The sequence below is a fragment of the Protomyctophum bolini genome (genome assembly GCF_963924005.1).
Source record: "Protomyctophum bolini genome assembly, chromosome: 18".
NCBI lineage: Eukaryota > Metazoa > Chordata > Actinopteri > Myctophiformes > Myctophidae > Protomyctophum > Protomyctophum bolini.
Genome location: NC_137879.1, coordinates 30,849,881 through 30,868,043, shown reverse-complemented (window position 1 = coordinate 30,868,043; position 18,163 = coordinate 30,849,881). Strand labels below are relative to the sequence as shown.

At 40.3% G+C, this 18,163-nt stretch overlaps 3 protein-coding genes across 6 annotated transcripts in view; 2 read left to right on the top strand and 1 right to left on the bottom strand.

Annotated features, from left to right (window-relative positions):
* Positions 1-2,440, top strand: part of skap1 (src kinase associated phosphoprotein 1) — a 46,388-nt gene extending 43,948 nt beyond the window's left edge. The window contains exons 13-14 of the mRNA XM_080788488.1: positions 1,512-1,614; positions 1,967-2,440. Of these exons, the coding sequence (XP_080644614.1) occupies positions 1,512-1,604 (93 nt within the window). The 3' untranslated portion in view covers positions 1,605-1,614; positions 1,967-2,440. The remainder of the gene's footprint in view (positions 1-1,511; positions 1,615-1,966) is intronic.
* A 148-nt stretch (positions 2,441-2,588) lies between these two features.
* Positions 2,589-13,353, bottom strand: snx11 (sorting nexin 11). Of its 3 annotated transcripts, none has more exons than XM_080788487.1 (7): positions 13,317-13,353; positions 9,649-9,706; positions 9,132-9,218; positions 7,046-7,146; positions 6,696-6,791; positions 5,877-6,104; positions 2,589-5,559 (listed from the first exon to the last, which is right to left on the bottom strand). In XM_080788487.1, exons 2-7 carry the CDS (start codon positions 9,670-9,672, stop codon positions 4,047-4,049), a joined length of 2,049 nt encoding a protein of 682 aa, XP_080644613.1. In that variant the 5' UTR covers positions 9,673-9,706; positions 13,317-13,353; the 3' UTR covers positions 2,589-4,046. The 3 variants fall into 3 exon arrangements, with proteins under 3 accessions (XP_080644613.1, XP_080644612.1, XP_080644611.1); XM_080788486.1 differs by having other exon boundaries at positions 13,309-13,334; XM_080788485.1 differs by lacking the exon at positions 13,317-13,353 and adding an exon at positions 10,665-10,757.
* cbx1b (chromobox homolog 1b (HP1 beta homolog Drosophila)) lies at positions 12,828-17,617 on the top strand. 2 transcript variants are annotated; one of them, XR_013965721.1, is made up of 7 exons: positions 12,828-13,142; positions 14,356-14,437; positions 14,715-15,000; positions 15,609-15,756; positions 16,480-16,574; positions 16,771-17,171; positions 17,210-17,617. XR_013965721.1 is itself a non-coding variant. In XM_080788489.1 (6 exons), the coding sequence occupies exons 2-6, from the start codon at positions 14,389-14,391 to the stop codon at positions 16,910-16,912; spliced, it is 720 nt and encodes a 239-aa protein (XP_080644615.1). In that variant the 5' UTR covers positions 12,828-13,142; positions 14,356-14,388; the 3' UTR covers positions 16,913-17,617. The 2 variants fall into 2 exon arrangements, 1 of the variants encoding a protein (XP_080644615.1); XM_080788489.1 differs by having other exon boundaries at positions 16,771-17,617.
* Positions 17,618-18,163: the final 546 nt, after the last annotated feature.

Below are 18,163 nucleotides of genomic sequence, written 5' to 3'. Positions count from 1 at the left end.
TGATGTAAGTCAATCACATAAATGCACGGAGCGCTTGAATGAACCCGGGCACGGTGGAAACAATTTAATGTGTGTGTGTGTGTGTGTGGCACTAGTCCGTTATAATGGGGTTTACAGAACATGCTGTATGGACAAGTCAAGGAATTTGTGACATTGTGTTGTCACTTGTCAGATCATTTATTTTCTTGCAAACCATGGGATTTTGTTTTGTCCATTATATATACAGTATATTAAGTGTAAATGTGAGTCAAGTCATATTCTCCTATATGAAAAGACAAATATATTTTGAATGGGAACCAAAATCATAAACCTGTACAGATTTGTGATCCTATTCACTGAATAGAATCGTCAACTTAAAAAAGAAAAATAATAATTCAGATGAAGTCTACATTTGAACTATATTCAGTTTAAATGTATGGAACAAAAACCATTATTTGAACATCTGTCCTGGTTCACACATGGAAAATGTTATGGAAGATTATACTTCCATTTGGTAAAGTAAACTCAGCATTATTGTTCCTATTCGGATGGTTTCACTTCAGCAGACTCATGTTCAGTACAATACAAAATAACCGTACCTTCACCTTTGCCCCACTGTAATCTCTTTAAACAGATATCTGCATATGAATGCGACCGTATATAGCCGATGGTTTCTGAGACTGGCCACGCTGTAACTCCTAGTCCAAGCTGCTCTGTGAAAGCTCATAGGCAGCGTGATTTTGTTTTTCTGGTTGCTGGAGGTTAAACTGTAGGCAGTAGTAGTTTTAATCTCCCACATTACCATTATCATGATAGTAATAATGTGTTTGACTATGATTTAATCGTGCATTTTACACTTCATTTATAGAAACGCTATTGTCAGATTGAGTGGAGCCTGCATGGGGTTCTGACCTCAGGGCAGAGAGAACCTCATTCAGACTCTGGTTACATACAGCCCATAGCATCATTTATATCACATTGAAAAGGTTTATACAAGGACAGTTTTTTATTTTCCCCAATACTACTCAGATCTCTTTTGTCCTGATTGTAATTCTATAATGTCATTTCATTGATTAAGCTTTACATTTATATAAGCAATAATGGTAACAAAATAATACGTTTTGTTGCATGCTGAACTCTACTCGCCCTCTGTATCACAGTATCAGAGCTATTTTATTTCATTTTATTTAGTTACTCGGTGCGTTTATTTCATCTCATCAATTGAATATTTTAATGCTGTTGCTGATTTTCATCATGTGACCTTGACTTTCGGTTTTCTTTCTCTTTTCATTTAGAAGTTTTTAGTAGCCCTGGGTTTAGTTTTCTACCTGCAGCTGTTACAAAGAACAAATGTCTTAGCTGCCTTGGCAGTGCTTTTAATTTACATATTTATTTTATTATCGTTAAGCAAATATAATAACAACGGTAATCAGTACACGGACGCCAGAGCCTATACTTCAGCCATTCATTTGTTGTGCAAACTCAGCCTATAGGAGTTACAGCCCTTCCTTTGTTCATCTTGGGTTTTTCAGGAGTACAACATCCATGGCTGGTGGGTCGGCGAGATCAGCGGCACCGTGGGGATCGTCCCCAAGGACTTCCTTCACCCCGCCTACATCCTCTGAGCTCCAACAGGTACCCAGGCACTCTCTTATCATCACCATTATGGACCATTACCGTGGCCCTAATACACAGAAACGGTCCCCCTGGTGCTCATCCAGATTGCCATTGAGGTATATTCAGCCGTTGACCTGCCATTTATGGCATCTGGTGGCTGGAAGAAGTACTGCAAAAAAGCCATCCAAGCGGTGGAATTGGCAACGCTCGAGAATGAATATGTGTAACAAAAGCATGATTACAGCGTCAGTTGTCCTATTTAAGAAAATGATTCCCTAATACAGTTAGATAGGCACAGGCACAGCCTTGAATGAATACTGAATTATTTATGCATGTTTCCCTGATAGCGTGCGCCTGTTTTCTCCCACAGAGTTGCCAGAGACACATCTGCCCTGCCCTGGACTTTAAGGCCGATAAGAGAGACTTGTCAGATGTAGCAGAGAAAAAGAATAGTCACTAAGAGTGTGTATTTTATAAACTATACTACTACGCTCCTCGTTCAACTGTGTTGCTCACAGAAATTATTTTCTTGATAAGTAGAAATAATTTCTTTTCAACGAGTCACTGTTACTACTTACTATAAGTGTAAATTTGTTTTGGTTATTAAATCATATGACCTAATAATGGTTACATGAATATGTCAATTAGATTAAATGTCATAATATATAAAATGTGTTACTGTACTGCAAAAGTGTACAGCAAATTATTTCCTATGTTCAGTTAATGCAGCTGTAGTTTCACCACTGGCACAGATCAAATAAACTGCTGTGTACAATGTGAAAAATATTTCAAATGAAATTACATAATATTGTCTCATGTAAGATGACATTCCTGATGAGTGCAATAACATTCACTACTGTTGACGAGTTTATAAAATTAAATTCAGTGTTTTTCTAATCATTCCTAATCACAGGGTAGCAAGCATGCTCCAAGAAATGCCAAAGTGTCTGCAATTCAAAAGTACTGAAATAGACAAAACACATGCAAAAGACTGCTGTGAAAAGCAATTTATTTGAAATTAAATTAAAACCCAGTTTAACAGATGTGTAGTCTGCATGACGTAGTCTCCAGGGTTTGTCTCATTGCCCTTGTAGATCCCCATTAGAAAATACCATCTCTCTTTTCTCCTTCACATTTTAAATATTATTTTTTTTATAAAGAATGCCAACTCCCCTGTTTAACAAAAGGTGGACCATTAAAATGCATTAAAAAAAAAGCAAGCCCCAGAATCAGTACAGTTGTGTTTGACAGTGTAGACTACTAACTGGTCAGGCATAATGAAACTTGCTGTAGACTATTAGTTCACAACAAATCAGTTTAAAATTGCTAGGCTGTCCATTAAAACAAAAACATCCAAAGGCTCAGTTCCGTATGAAACAGCACTATAGAAATGTTTATCCCTTTTTAAAAAGCAGTGCATTCAACTAATGGAAAAACACCAGCATAATTAGCATGTCACAATATCGGAGTCAAACACCCAAGATGAGATTTGAACAGACAATTTAGGCTCAAGCATGAATACGTTCATCTCAGAGATTATGGTCTGGCTATCTGAACATGCATGAGTTTGAGGTTTAAATGAAAAACACGTTTAATCCGGCACCTATGGTTTAAGGTGAAGATAACTGCTGTTCATGTCGACTGCCTCTCTCTCTAAAAAAACATGCATTTTTCTTCCCTGAACATGAGCAGAGCACTGTTAACTGGATAAAATATTCTGTCCTCACCCCACCCAATTGATAAGACATTGACTGTATGATAAAGCATGCTTGTGTACGTAAGCACACCCTAGACAGGAACTATGTAGTTTTTTCTTATAAAGTAATTTTTTTAATAATCTATTCGTATCATTATAGGTGAAAAGTAAATAGGATGGAAAATAAATCTGATATACTGAAAATACAAGCTTGTAGATCCATTTGATTATTTGAATAATTGAATTGTTTTCCCTGTTCTTCACTATTAAAATGCTTAGCCATAGCTTGGGTAAAGATAATTTATATTTGCATATAAATAGAGATGTATTGAAATGGCTTACATTATCAAATACTATGTATGGTTAGGTTTTGTTGTGGCTATATAAATCCTTCCTAGGACACATACATATTTGTGAGCCCGAGCGCCCTCTGCTGTTCAACTGTGTAGATTTGTGCTGCTGGATGTGTGTGCTTATGTATGTATTGGGCTTTTATTAAAAGAAACATGACATACCATTTTGAAAGATGTCAACTTGACTCCGAATTGGTAAAACACTTGTGTTAGACTGGTTCCTCTATATATTAAAACTACAGACTGATGAACTTCAAGCCACAAAATGATTAGACTTTAGGAATAAAACTTAAAATGTGCTGTGCATCATGTGCATGTGCAGCTGGGAACATGAGCCAATGTGTCTTTGGGTAACAGGACATCCCACTATTCATTGTTGAAGCTCAGTAAGTGTGAGCGCTCTAGTCTTCCACGCTCGACAGTGTCGTTTGACATTCAGCTTCCCCATCGTGGTTCTCCTCCTCTTCTACACACAGTGAGGACAACAAGGTAAGCTGCTCTGTGAGTTCACTGTCGGCTGATTCAGCCAAAGCGCTACACTCTATCACATCCAAGTCACTGCTTGTGATCAAATCCTTGCCATCTACAGAGCCAGAGCACTCCGCTTCCACAGTTTTAGGCAAGCTGCCAACGTTGGTTGTGTACGCAATTTCACAATCCTCGCAGGTATCGGTCACCTCTGAATTGTGCTCTTTCTGCCCAGTGTCTCCGTTCATTTGGAAATCTAAAATGCCATTGTTGGAGACCTCTGCCTCTGGGCAGTGGATTATCTCTTCTGGAGTAGCCTCCTTGAAGTCGTTTGCCTGCTGCAAAGTTGTCTCTTCCTCGTCATGAATGTCATCATCCTCACTAACCTCAACAATATCGGACGATGAAGAAGAGTGGTTGTCCATGTCATTGTCTTCCTGCTCTCTGAGATCAAACGCATCACCTTCCTGTTGAGCTTGGTCCGATGAAGCACTGGGTTCTCGGGTGGCGTTGCCAGCTTCGCCCCCCACCTCGTCACCGGCGTTCACATTGTGGTCTTGCTCGGGGCTGGGTTCAGAATTCAGTAGCAGTGTCTCGTTTGGACAGTACAGTTTGCAACTCTCTTTTTCACCTGGATCCGTTAGTCCTTCTCCACTCGAAGTTTCCTCTTGACAATGGTCCTCTGGCACCTGGTCCACAGAGCCGCTAGCAAGTTCTAGCACAACAGCCTCAGAGATTACGTGTTCTACAAGTGTCTCCTCGGCAGTGAGATTTTCTACAACCTGTTCGGCAGGGATATGACCTTCTAGAATCTGTTCCTCGGAGATGACATGGGCTTTATGAACATCGTTGTCTTCTAGAATGTCCTCAAAGCTAACATTATGTTCTAGAGTCTCTAGACCCTGTTCCGCATAGCTAATATTATGTTCTACAATGTCTGACTCTTTACTGTCATCATCTACAGCAGCTTCTCCAAGACCATTTATTTGACCAACTTCTTCCTGGGAGTCAAAATGAGGGACACTCATGCTGGGAACCGTCTCTTTGCCCGTGTCTGACATACTAGGACTCTCTGTTATTGTACAGTCCTCCTCAATCATGCTCTCCAAATCCTCACAGTTGGCCTCAAAGCCAGTCCCCATGGGTGAGTGCACCTCTACAGGAGTCTGTATTTGACATCCACGCTGTTCTACCGGGACGAGTCTCTCAGGGTCTTCCTCGCTGTCCCCCACAAAAAAGATCACGGATACTGGGCTGTGTCTCTCCACGACAGCCTCTAGGTGGTTGTCCTTCTGGAAGATTTTCAGGGAGGACGGCTCAGCGGGACAGAACTGTAACGCCACTGTGTCGGCATCATGGATCTCCAACAGGGCGTCGCTGTGGACAGGGTCACTGCAAGGGAGTAACTCAGGGTTGGACGTCTCTTTAGGTAGATGAGGAGCTGGGCTGTGGAAGGAAAACAGACCACTGAATATTTACTGAACTCGTGCCATTATAGGTCCACTCAATTCAAAGTGTAAATGGAAATTGTAAATAGATTATCACATTTTTAACACCATTTATTGAAATAATTCAAACGAACCGAGCCCCAAGCTTAACAAAACAATTGACTCTGAAATATATGATATATATAACAAGTTAAAAAAAATATATATATGATCTTCCAGATGAGGACTTCCAACTGGGAGCTGGTTAACTTATTCCTCAAAGTCTCCCTAAAGATCTACAGGTAACTAGTAGTATGGTATGTCTCTTGGACGTACCTCTCCATGGACTCATAGCTAACTGTCAAAGTGGGCTCCTTGACGGAGTCGTCGTCCTCCTGAGCCTGAGCGTAGCCCTGGTTGGATGAGGCGTAGGTGAGGATGGCGTCCGTCACAGTGTATGGGGTGTGGCCCTGCACGCAGTCCAGGATGTGACCCACAGGCAACTGGGTCTGTAGGAAGAGGTGGAGCTGGCTGTCTGACAGGCATACTATCGTGTGCAGCACTCTGTGGTGAAGTCAATACACATAAGACAGGTTTTTTTTTTTGTTAAAATAGTCAGGAGACACGTAAAAATAAGCACACACACACACACACACATGATAAAGAGTCACATGACTCATGAGGTTTGTGTCACAACCAGTGTTGGGAAAGTTTTTTTTATCCCACGATTTTGTAACCCATTTTTCACCCCTGTGTCAATCATCTAATGTGATCCTGGGCTCTACACACCCTCCACCAACCTAGTCCCCATATATGGGGGACATGGGGAGATCAATGGATTTGAACTCATGCTTCCTTCATGCCCGAGTGTCCAAGTTACTTTAAATAACTACTTATCATTGATAAGGCGCCATGTTCTCTTCAAGAAATATTTGAGAGAACAGTGAGGAAGCAGGGCCTCAAAATCACCCGAAACCCAAACCACATCCCGCATAAAGAATATGAGTTGCTGCCGTTTGGAAAGAGTAACTAGTTATGTTACTAGTTAGTTACCGCAAAAAGTAGTTGCGTTACAGTAATGCCTCCCAACACTGGTCACAACAACGATGTTGACAGCAGATTAAATGTGATAATGGTTGTAGAGAAGGAACTGACTTGTCCAGAAAGATTTGAAGACCTTTCCTTCTCTTCTCCAAGAAGTCCTCGTTGCTGAAGGAGAAGAGCGACTTGCCAGGCAGATCTGGGACTGGTCTAGATGACATAATAATAAAGTAGGAAACAGATTATAGATGCAGTATGTTATATACAATACATGCATGTAACCTGCGTAATATGTCGTGTTAATTGCCACAGAAATGTGTGTTGACGGCATCAATGCATGTGTGCATGTGTTTACATTCACTTTATCTTTGTAGCATGGGGGTCGGGAGGTTCATCTCAGTATAGAACAAACACTTAAGCATGGGTTAACGACCGCTTCTTATTGTGCAGAATTACACACTTACACCAAGCCAGCATTCTTCTGCAGCTTCCTCTTGAGCCAGACAAACTCGCTGTAGCGCCGACGCACGCAAGAAGTCTTGGCCGTGAAGGCTTTACTGTTGGTCTGGGAGGAAAAGAAAGAGCAAAGAGTGTGTTACTGCTGATGATGCATATTATGTCCTATGGCTATGCCTATGAATATAGAACCAAATACAATTTGAAATGTATCCAGAATTTAAAAAACAAATTTGTCATTCTATGAACAATTTGGTCATTGGATTGGAAAGTATCACACGGTCAACTTGCATGATCTAAACATACCGGGTACATACAATTTGTCACCCTCAAAGCAGAGTTGCTAACTTGCTACAGCAAACTGTGACACCTTCCAAACATTGTTGTGCAACAAGCAACCTTTTGGGAAGCTATAATCAATTCCGAGTCACGTTGAAGGAGTCACATTGTAGCGCAGACGAACAAATTCCTTTCAGGGACAGATAAACACGTTTTCTGCAACGTATTTGTCTGGATTACAACGAACCCGAATCCATCTCAGTTACAATGGAAGGGAAAAGTCAGGAAGTCACGATAGGTATGGAGATACACTAGAATGACTAGATGAAGAATAATACATGCACTGCACTAGATACCTTTATTTAGACCAAAATCAATACATATTTCATTTCATGACTAAGCCAGAAACTGTAGTGCTCTGAGAAGGATCTTAGATTTGATAAAATGAAACCGCTTACTATGCTTGAGAAAGTACAATGTGAAGGAAAGTTGTAAATCAAAGCAATACACAACAACATATTTGGAAACTAAAATAAAAAACATGCTGAGACAAACACAAACAAGAATGGGAATATTGATGTTCTGTATGGCCTTTGCTCTCCAAAGGTCAAAACAGGGTTACGTTGAGATAGCAAGAGGCCACCAGAGCCACTGGCAGTGGTTTAGAAGGCCAACATAACAGCAAAGAGTCACGTTGTGACTTGTCTGGTCTATGGTCTTGAACACTTAACTATAACTAGTAGATGTTAACTCTGAGTGTCTCGTATCAAGCCGAATTGGAATATAACTGATTTACGGGAAACAGTTTTTTAGGGGTCCACCCATAATTCATCGGTCATAACAACGAAGTAGAAATTGGACTTCAGTGAAAACTGACATGATCTGAATTTCTTTTAATGGAAATCTCCAGAGTTTACCCTTCGTTTGTCACTGACCGGCTCATTTGACTGAGCAGCACATAACCTGCCTCATGCAAGTCCCATGGAAACTACATGAAAACAATAATGCTGAAATGTGGTCATGTGCTTAGCTAATTTCATGACTCACACCAAAACAGTGTCTAGGCAATGAGCCATACTGCTGCTGACACAGCAATCTTAACTATAGAAGACATTGTGTCAAACTCTGCCATAGAGGGAACCACAAAGTCAGGGTCAGGAGTCAGACCCAAGGGTTAGGGTTGCTGAAAACATATTCACAGGCACAATGGCATGGCAGCTTTAACTGTAACGAGTCTTTTCCAGGTGCCATGAATGTAAATGAGAATGAAATCCTAGACCTGATTTGGCATTTTGTCTAATGTTAAAAATATTTAACAATTTAAAAACATGGAAGGTTGCAGATTGACATAGTACAGTGATGTAAGCAACACAGCTGCGGCTAATACATGTAATAATGGGTGTGTTCGAATTCGGTGTGCCAATAACTGACAATAGTTACTGTCCATGCTTGAACATTAGCATTCCCATAAATCTAGGCACACCTACTAATGTATGGGTTGGTTCAAATAATCGTATCTATCGTAATAATTGTATTTATTTAAATTTGATAGGACATGCTGTGATTATTCTAAATCAATGCATATTGCGATACATATCGTATCGTGGCCTCTGTATTGTGATACGTATCGATCGTGAGTTTGTAGGCAATACCCAGCCCGCTAACACCTACTGTACATCCAACACAACCATTATGAATTGCATTAGCAGCAACCAGCCAAAGCTTTGATTTGCAACAAATGCAACACAATTCCACTAAAAGCTGTGTGCAATACATCTTTGTAAGCCTGATGTTAGTAGAGGAAATGTTACTTACATGAAAAAATATCTTGTAATCCACATGTGAATTCCAAGAACCTTCATTCTGAACCCGGGGGTCTTGGACCCGCACGGCAATAAACTCCTGGAGAGAGAGGGAAAAAAAGTATAAATATTAAATAAAGAGATTAATTCCTAAAAACCAAACTATAAACAACGTGTGTGTGTGTGTGTGTATTAGCATTATATAAATCTCTGTGTGTATGTTTGTGTTACTGCTGATGGAATTACTATAAGGTAAATAATACACCCGTTTTAGTTAATTGTACCAATAACGGTAAGTCATTGTTAGTAATGCTAGGATTAGGATACAGTCACTGTCTTGAGAGCTAAATTACTGTGGAAGCATGTTACATGCCTCCTTTGCAATGTTCTTTGCTTTTAACCCCACCAATGTAGGCTTTGCTGTATGACTTCATTTATGTTAAATTCTCTGTAGACAAGACTAGAGTGTGTGTATGTGAGCATGCATTTACAGACAAAACATTACAAGGAAGAGAATGGCAGATATTTACATCTTCTTTGTGACTCTTGTTCATCCTATCGAAGCCGGGTGCGCTGGACAGGAAACATCTGCAAATCAATAAGATTAAATAATGCAATGATCTGAGGCTTAAACTATGTTTTATTATGTAATGCCATGCCTGTGACTGACTCAATGTATACCTTTTCTTAAAAGATAAACACTGGAAAAAAGAAGAACAAAAACTAATATTGACTCAGCAACTTCTGTTGCCTCGGTTGCCTGGGAAATGTTTGAAAGGATATCTAAAGCAGATCATTCTTTTCCTGTCATTTTGTTCCAAGAGGCAGTTAGCAGAATGTATTATAGCCCAGTTAGACCCAGAGGCGGTGGTGTTTGGCAGTCTGTGAAGCAAATGTTCTTCCTTGCAATCAAGATGATACAATTGTGAGTGACAATCCCCAACCCAAATGACAATGACATAACCCTCACGCTTCATTTAACTTTTACAGGCTTCTATTCAAAGGAATCCGTTTAGCTTGGCGCAGTACAAGTTGTACTGTAGCCTACATAGTACAGTTTGATTGACCGACCTACACCAACTTACAAGAGGGTAGTAGTAGTAGTAGTACAAATAAATCCAAGGATGAGTGCTTAGCTTAGTTGAAACCACACTGCCTCCAACAAACCAAGCAGCTTCCAGGCAGGCGAAACCAAAACACTGATAAGGCTTCAATTGTTTACTTGCCAAAGTTACATGGCCTGATTATTAAGCTGATTTATACAGGCTGATTCAGCAGCCTGCCGCCACTGTAACAAACACGAGGGGAACAAACTGATAGAAACTGAAAGTATACCTGTCCAACCTTAATTCACAGATCATATTTATAAAGAAAACTTGGTGTCAAAGCTAGAATCTCGGTCTTCTAGTTGGCTTGGCTAAACAGCAAGAGCTGGCTTGCCTGCATGGCTACTGCCTACTGCTGCTGCATGGTCAAATTATTTTGACCTGTGTAACATACAAAAAAGGCAATATCAGATGGAGAACCGTGTAAAAGCTGTACCTACTTTCATAAACCAGATGGTTGCTGTATCCAGACAGGTTCGATCGTTGTAAATAAACGGTCTGTAAATCCACCAGACTTTCCTTCCATTTTGCAAGTCAGGATGGTGTGACGTCATAATAAAAGGAACGTCCGTTTCCGGTATTACACTGAAGTCGGTGTCATGTCGAATTATGTGACTCCACATAATCTGTTTTTGTTTATCCAAATTCTCCGTAAAATATGTTTCTTCTTCTTATGTCAGTAAATTAGTAGACTACTAGTAGTAGTAGTAGCAGTAGCCGCAGGCTAGCAGCAGCTATGGTATTCCAAACCCTTTTAAGGTCGAATGTGCAAACAGCGACCTCTGAAGTCACAGAATTTGATAGATCACCAGTGTAGATGTAACACGTGATTTTGGGGCGTGCGCAATGAGGCTTGTATATCTACCATAGACTGTAAGAAAATCGGGTATACCCGATATATAACTATTATTGTGCAGTCAGTCTTAATTAATCCAGAAATTATTAAATTGTTGTAAGTAAAGTGATGAACTATAAAGCATCATACCAACGAATAATAATCTGTACCATTATATGTAAATTAGAAAATAGTTATGTGCAGGGCAGGCTCAAGGCAATTAACACTGTTTAGTGTTTACAGTTTGGCAGCACGAGAGAGTAAAGTAGGCCTGCCTACAACATGACCAAATGGAAACAATTAAGCCCCTATAGCTTTTTGTGTTACATCCTTTTAACAATCATTGTAAATCGTACCTCTGTACGTACTAATTGCAAACTGTTAATAAAGTATTATTCATTCAACAAATGAATCAACAGACGTGTACTGTGTACGGTGTACTGTACCCATAGATGGCGCAACCGAAGCAGCACTATTCCGGGTGCCGGAAGGGAATGTGATGCTGCTTTGCTTGGTAATAAAAATAAAGTATACCGGTATCCTAATATATCAATAATCGTACTTGGTGAGGAGGGTCATGTTCTTTGACTTCTCCACATGCCAGTCCAGCTGGCCAAGAAGGTCTCAGTGATGCTAATATAATGTAGCGACTATAGCTACTTAATTCCCATCAAACCAAATTAAAGTAGTGCTATGCGGCTGCGCATGTCGGCATGCAGGAACACAAATCCAGAACTGTTAAGTTGGTTTATTGACAGAATGACAAGGTCCAAAATGTACTGAAAAGGTTGATAAATGAAAACGTAGGTACCGGTAAACTGTAAAAGTAAACGGTCAACAGAAAATATTGAGCCTAGAGATCGAGCTCACTCACTCCCATTCTCTCACTGAATGCCACTGCATGTGCCCAGCTGCCATAACTATAAGGTGATTAGCAGACACACAGCAGGAGTTCATCAATTTAGTAGGAAGTGGAACATCAAAACCAAGTGTGGGAAAAACTAAACAAAAACTAAAATCAACAAATAAAATGTTTGGCTCCTACAGTTATTCAAGATTTTGTAAATACATTTTGTAATATATATATATATATATATATATATATATATATATATATATATTAACCCCCTGCCCTGACTCCCACTTTGTGAAGCAATGCCTGGCCTAAACAATACTGTCATCTTCTTGACGCTAAAATGATAGGCCTGCCGCCTACTGAGCAAAAGGTGAACAACATAACAATATAAAATGTAATTCTTACATAATTTTTCCTCATCTATCCATCCCTTCATTGTTTGTATTTAGGCATGCACATTCATACATAGGCCTATTGCTGATATATTTTACATTTGTATTTCATGCAGCTCTAGATGTCTGTCTAGTAGGCTAATGAAACTTGTCTCCAAAAGTCTATTATTATTAGTGTGTAATTCTTATGTTATTGCTGCTATGACAGTTTATACCAACTTTTTGTAATAATAGATTTGATAAGGAAACTGTTTAACTGTCATTCATTTGTGTTGTCAGATTTATTTCACAAAACCATGATCACTACCCCATTCAGAAACACGCACGTACGCACGCACACACACACACACACACACACACACACACACACACACACACACTGGTAAGGCCAATGTTGGAGTTCAATGTGTTTATAAGACTTTTGATACATCGGTTAACTTGTTTACTACAAATACCAAGTGAAGGTGATACAATTATGTACTTTGAAAAAGGAGTTCTCCCGTCCCAGATCCATTCCGGCTTTTAGTGAGTGCCCGCGAAGGCAGATCTGTATACCAAACACACGGCATCGCACTGCATGCTTGTAACCCTATCCAGTCCATCCAGGTGCTGTGAAATCTTCAATTTCTCGTTCAAGCGGGTTTTGTGCCGGGTTTTTTCTCTCATACCAGACGACGAAGGGGGCGGTGACGATACATTTAGCTTTTGTAAGACCATAGGTATTTATTTTCATAGGCTATAAAGAAATCAGAACAACACATTTGTTTACATTTACCAGGCAGATTCTGCGTTATCATTTTCACATCCGGTTTATTTTTTTTGCCAATTCATTTAGGTGAGTATCATTTGATCACCCCCTCCCTCCCACCAAACATGTGTTGTTTCGGTAACGCTAATAATGTTAACCGTTTGATTGAATGCCGCTGGCTAATATCAAGCATGGGACCGAAAGGCTTATTTGCGTCGAGTTGCACTTATATACGTAGTGGCACATTACTCACCACTTAACTTTCATCTGCATGCAAAAAGATCAGACATCAACATAATGTTATGCTGGCTAAAGGCTAACGCAACATGGAGGAATGTGACTTTGTTCCCTTCGTTCGATCCACCCTTTGTCGTGGGGTCTTCTCCTATTACTTGTTATCCCGCGTCGTTGGACAATAACGCTATAATGAATAAATACTAACTTATTAACTATTTGTTCCGTTAGTTTGCACAACGAGAATGCAATCGACTGATGAATGCTAAAATGCTTGGCTGGCAGTGGCAGCTGCTGATGTTTTGTTAAATCGTGCATTTCTCGCAACTTGCATTGCACACTACTCCACAGCCACCACCAGGTGTTGCAAGCTCCGTTTGCATCGTTTTGATGCAGGCAGAGGCGGATTCATACAATTCGAGTCCGCTCTGATGTCTGCCAGTATGATGTATCGATTAAGGAAATAGTAGCTCTATTATTACAATTCGTTTTCCTTTGGCGATAATAAGGACGGAAATGTATGGAAGATGTTGTTGCCATGGCCACGCTTCTCTCTCGAGATCTCGCGCCCATAGCCAGGACGTTTGTTATGTAACACTGGAACGCCCCCCGCCCCCGAACCCGCGCCATTTAAACATTTTTGAGACATTTATTAATATACAGTTGTCACTGTCAGTACTCAGTAGTAGTAGCCTACATCCCATTATATTTAGCACCTGCAAAGAGAGACCCAATGAGTGTGTACCATAAGGTGTGTACACAGTACCCTAAGAGGCTAAGACGATGGCACATGTGTAACTTTTTGAGGCACTGTAGGTTAACAATATTGCTCTTGTCTGTCATAGAGACTGTATAAAAGTGGGACAAGTCACAAAATGTATACAGAAAACTGTACATAAAATACATTGTTTTATCTGGCATATTTTCTGATCTATAGCCTACTGCCTCAAGATGTTGCCCATTTATAATTTGAAATAAATCCCATTCTCTCCCAATGCTGTTTTCTCCTCTCTACCTCATTGATTCCTGGTTGCTTCCATCATGCTACGATCTTGACGTTGACCAGAAACCTACTGGTCCCAAGGTCTACTCGACGAATATGAGCCTGACTACAGAATCCGCTAGCGATGCCCCCCCTGTAACGGAAGGTTTCATAATATAATTATTTCCCAAAATATAACTTTCTGTGTTTAACTTGTCCTTGTTTGGTCGGTTGTTGCCTGACAATCAGTTACTTTGGCGAGCGAAACAGCTGTGCAACAAAGCATTAATTAGGGTTTAATCCTAGGCTCCTTCGGACCATAATTGTGTCATCTTCTGAGTTGTAACACCTGCAGTGCAGACATTAAAGAGCTTTGAGTTCACTGTCAGAGTGGATGTGTTCACGTATAGTAACCGTCTACTCCTTGACTCCTGTCTCAACAGAAGCAGCCCCCAGCCAGTCGGACAGCACGATGCCAGCTTCACCTGAGAAAGAAAAGAAGGCAGAAGATCCTGTGGTGCCAGCAGAACCAGTACCAGCAGCAACAGTACCACCAGCACCAGCAGTACCACCAGCAGTACCAGCAGCAGCAGCAGCAGCAGTACCAGCAGTACCAGCAGCAGCAGAGGAGGAGGAGGAGGAGGAAGAATATGTGGTGGAGAAGGTCCTGAATCGACGAGTGGTCAAAGGGAGGGTGGAATACCTCCTCAAGTGGAAAGGCTTCTCCGAGTGAGTTTTATAGCACGTCTTGCCGTGTTCAGGCTAGTTTATCTAATCTCAAGATATGGGCCGGGAGTTGGGACAACACAGGGGACAGTGAGATGGTAAAGGTGGGGTCACACATTAATAACGGAAAAAAGAAAAATATAGTATGCCCCCTTTATTTTATTTGTTTTTGAAAAGCATAGCCTCTGAATGTATTTTATTTGTTGTTATTAATGTTCCTGCAACAGATTATAGCCTACATGTTTCCATTCCATGACATCCGTTTGTTGATAAGGCATAATATTTTGTTGCCATGATCACGCCTACTGTAGGACTAGGACAGTTGTGTACTTCACTTTCATATTTAGTTATAGTACATGGAAAAACATGGCAACAAACAATACTAAAAGTCTTGTGATGCATCCGTCTAAAGTTACACGCATCCTTTCTTCTGCCTCTTTCCCATCACCTGCCACTTCATTCCATCTTTTAAAGCTGAAAGGCCATTTAAAATATTTAACATGGAAAAAGTCCAGGTAGTGTGTCGACGACGACAAGTGGCCAACTCCATCGGTGCATGCAGTAATATAGATTCATATTCACTTAAACCGTGTGTATTTTCGTCTCTCCAGAGAGGATAACACGTGGGAGCCTGAGGACAATTTGGACTGTCCAGACCTTATAGCCGAGTTCCTGCAGTCCCAGAAATCAGCCCACGAGGGCAAGAGGAAAGCAGCCTCCGACGGGGATGATAGTAAATCAAAGAAGAAAAAAGATGATGTGAGTCATTACTTTGCTCTTTCTTAGTCTGTAAATGTTTGCTACTATATCAGTGGTTTTTAACTAAGGTCAAAGGGAACCATCAAACGCACCTCCCACCATGTCCTGTATGGAAATAATGGGATTGATGTGTGAGATTGTACAAGCATCCCTATGTTACCCTGGTTAACCACTCTCCCTTGAAATCACATTGCATTAGTCCTATGTTACTGTAGGGGAGAAAACAGACGGCTCATTTGAGTACACATTCTCAGAAATGCCCAGACCACGAAGGACTGAGTGATTTTATTTTTGTTAGAAGGGACATCAGATAACCCCCAAGAAGACCAATAAATAACAAAAAGTGAAACTGACCAGTAGACCAGTCTCTCCAGTTCTTTTGTAAACATAAAATACATTTTTAGGTGGGTTGCCAATTTCAGCCAATTAAGAGAGAGTACCCATTTATCAGCTGAAAAATTGTAGTGTTCCAGTTCCAATTTCTTCTGCTGATTTATTTGTTTATTTATTTGTCTTTGTATATCTGAAAATTTATTTTCTGTTTACTGAAGTGGTGGAGAGCCAGGGAGAACTGAACAAACGCTGTAGGTATTGGTATTTGGTAATGATTACTATCAGAATATAGAGCTGTTTAACACTTATTTTAGGAAAGAATATCACTTGCACTGCATTTCTGATGGGATTGGGATCTTCATTGACTCAAAACTTTACCTTGTTTTTCAGAATGAGAAATTAAGGGGTTTCTCAAGAAGTCTGGATCCTGAGAGGATCATCGGGGCCACAGATTCCACAGGAGAACTCATGTTCCTCATGAAATGGTTTGCACTTTACTTTTAGCTGGTTTTAATTCCTGGCATCTATCAAATTACATGTCAAGTGTATAAACGAGTTCAGCAACTATGTATTAAGTATAACACCTAATTACACACAGATCTATACTCTCTGTGAAATAAAATGTTATGTCTAAATACATTCCGTCAGTTCAGTATGCGTGCGGTTTGTGTTGTCCTGTAGGAAAAATTCTGATGAAGCGGACCTTGTGTCATCCAAGGAGGCGAATGTGAAGTGTCCACAGGTGGTCATTTCGTTCTACGAGGAGCGACTCACTTGGCACTCGTACAAGACCGAAGAAGAAAAGAAGGACGTCAAGAACTAACCCAGGGCTCAGGGGAGAGGGGCTAGAGAGAAACGGTAGTTTTGAAAAACCTTAACATTGTAGTTTCACCAAGCGCTTAGGCAGAGGCAAGCAAGACAACATCGGACTTCTTTGTCTTTTTGGCTTACTCATCTGACTCAACTTTTATCTGCATATGATCATGTGTATACAGGAAGTCCGACATACCGTTAATCCGACCTACATGGCTGGTTAAGACTGAGGTTAGGGTTAGCGACCTACGTGGCCGGTTAAGACTGAGGTTAGGGTTAGCGACCTACGTGGCCGGTTAAGACTGAGGTTAGGGTTTGGGATAGTGTTAATAATCAGTCAGACTAACGGGAGGTCGGAACAATGACATGTTACCTACTATAGGTTTACTTGAAGAAATCCCACTCTGTGGAAAATGAAATCATTAAACGCAGTGTTCATTTTCTGAATGTCTGTTGGATCATCATATGGATTACTGTAAGATCATTTTTATTCTCCAAAGTACTTGGTCCAGAGGTCCGAGTCATTTTGCAAATTGCATTTTATTGTAGTAGAGACGTGTTTTCATTTATCACAATTGTGCCATTTTGTATTTTTAAAGTGGTTTGATGAACTATGATGCTCATCAGTTTTGTTGGTATGGTGTTTGACATCTATTCAATGATTCCATTTACTTTACTCTTTACAATCTTAGTGTAGTGTTTTTCATAAACAGGTCTTGCTTGTCTGTTTTGGAAAATAAACAATTTTTTGTCAAGTGTTCTCATTCTTGTATTGCTTTATCAGATATCCATCATAAGTACTGTAGATTGGTGAGTGGTTTGGTGTGCATGATATTGGCAGTATCTGAGAGCTGCAGGCTCCCCACAAGAGGGCACGTACGGTACAGAGGCTCCTTCATTTGGATTATAAACTCTGGGTTCCCAAACCACCATTATACCAACATAATGAACCCAACAAATCCTCTTGAGACGGCTGGCCAAGGCAAAAATATTTGGCTGTACACCAGCAAGGCCTGAACCACACAGCATTTAAACGTTGGGGTGTTTATTAACAATATATTATTTTAGCTACAGTGACAGCTACGGTGTAGAATGTGTGAATTGTGGAAGAGAGACATGAGCTCAGCTTTAATATCGAATTGTTCTCAAGATGGTCATCTCTCAAACGCAAATGTTCGTAACACTAAGACAATGTCATAATTGGCCACACCTCAATCCTGTCAAATAGTAGTTGTTAAAACATACTTTTACACTTTACAGG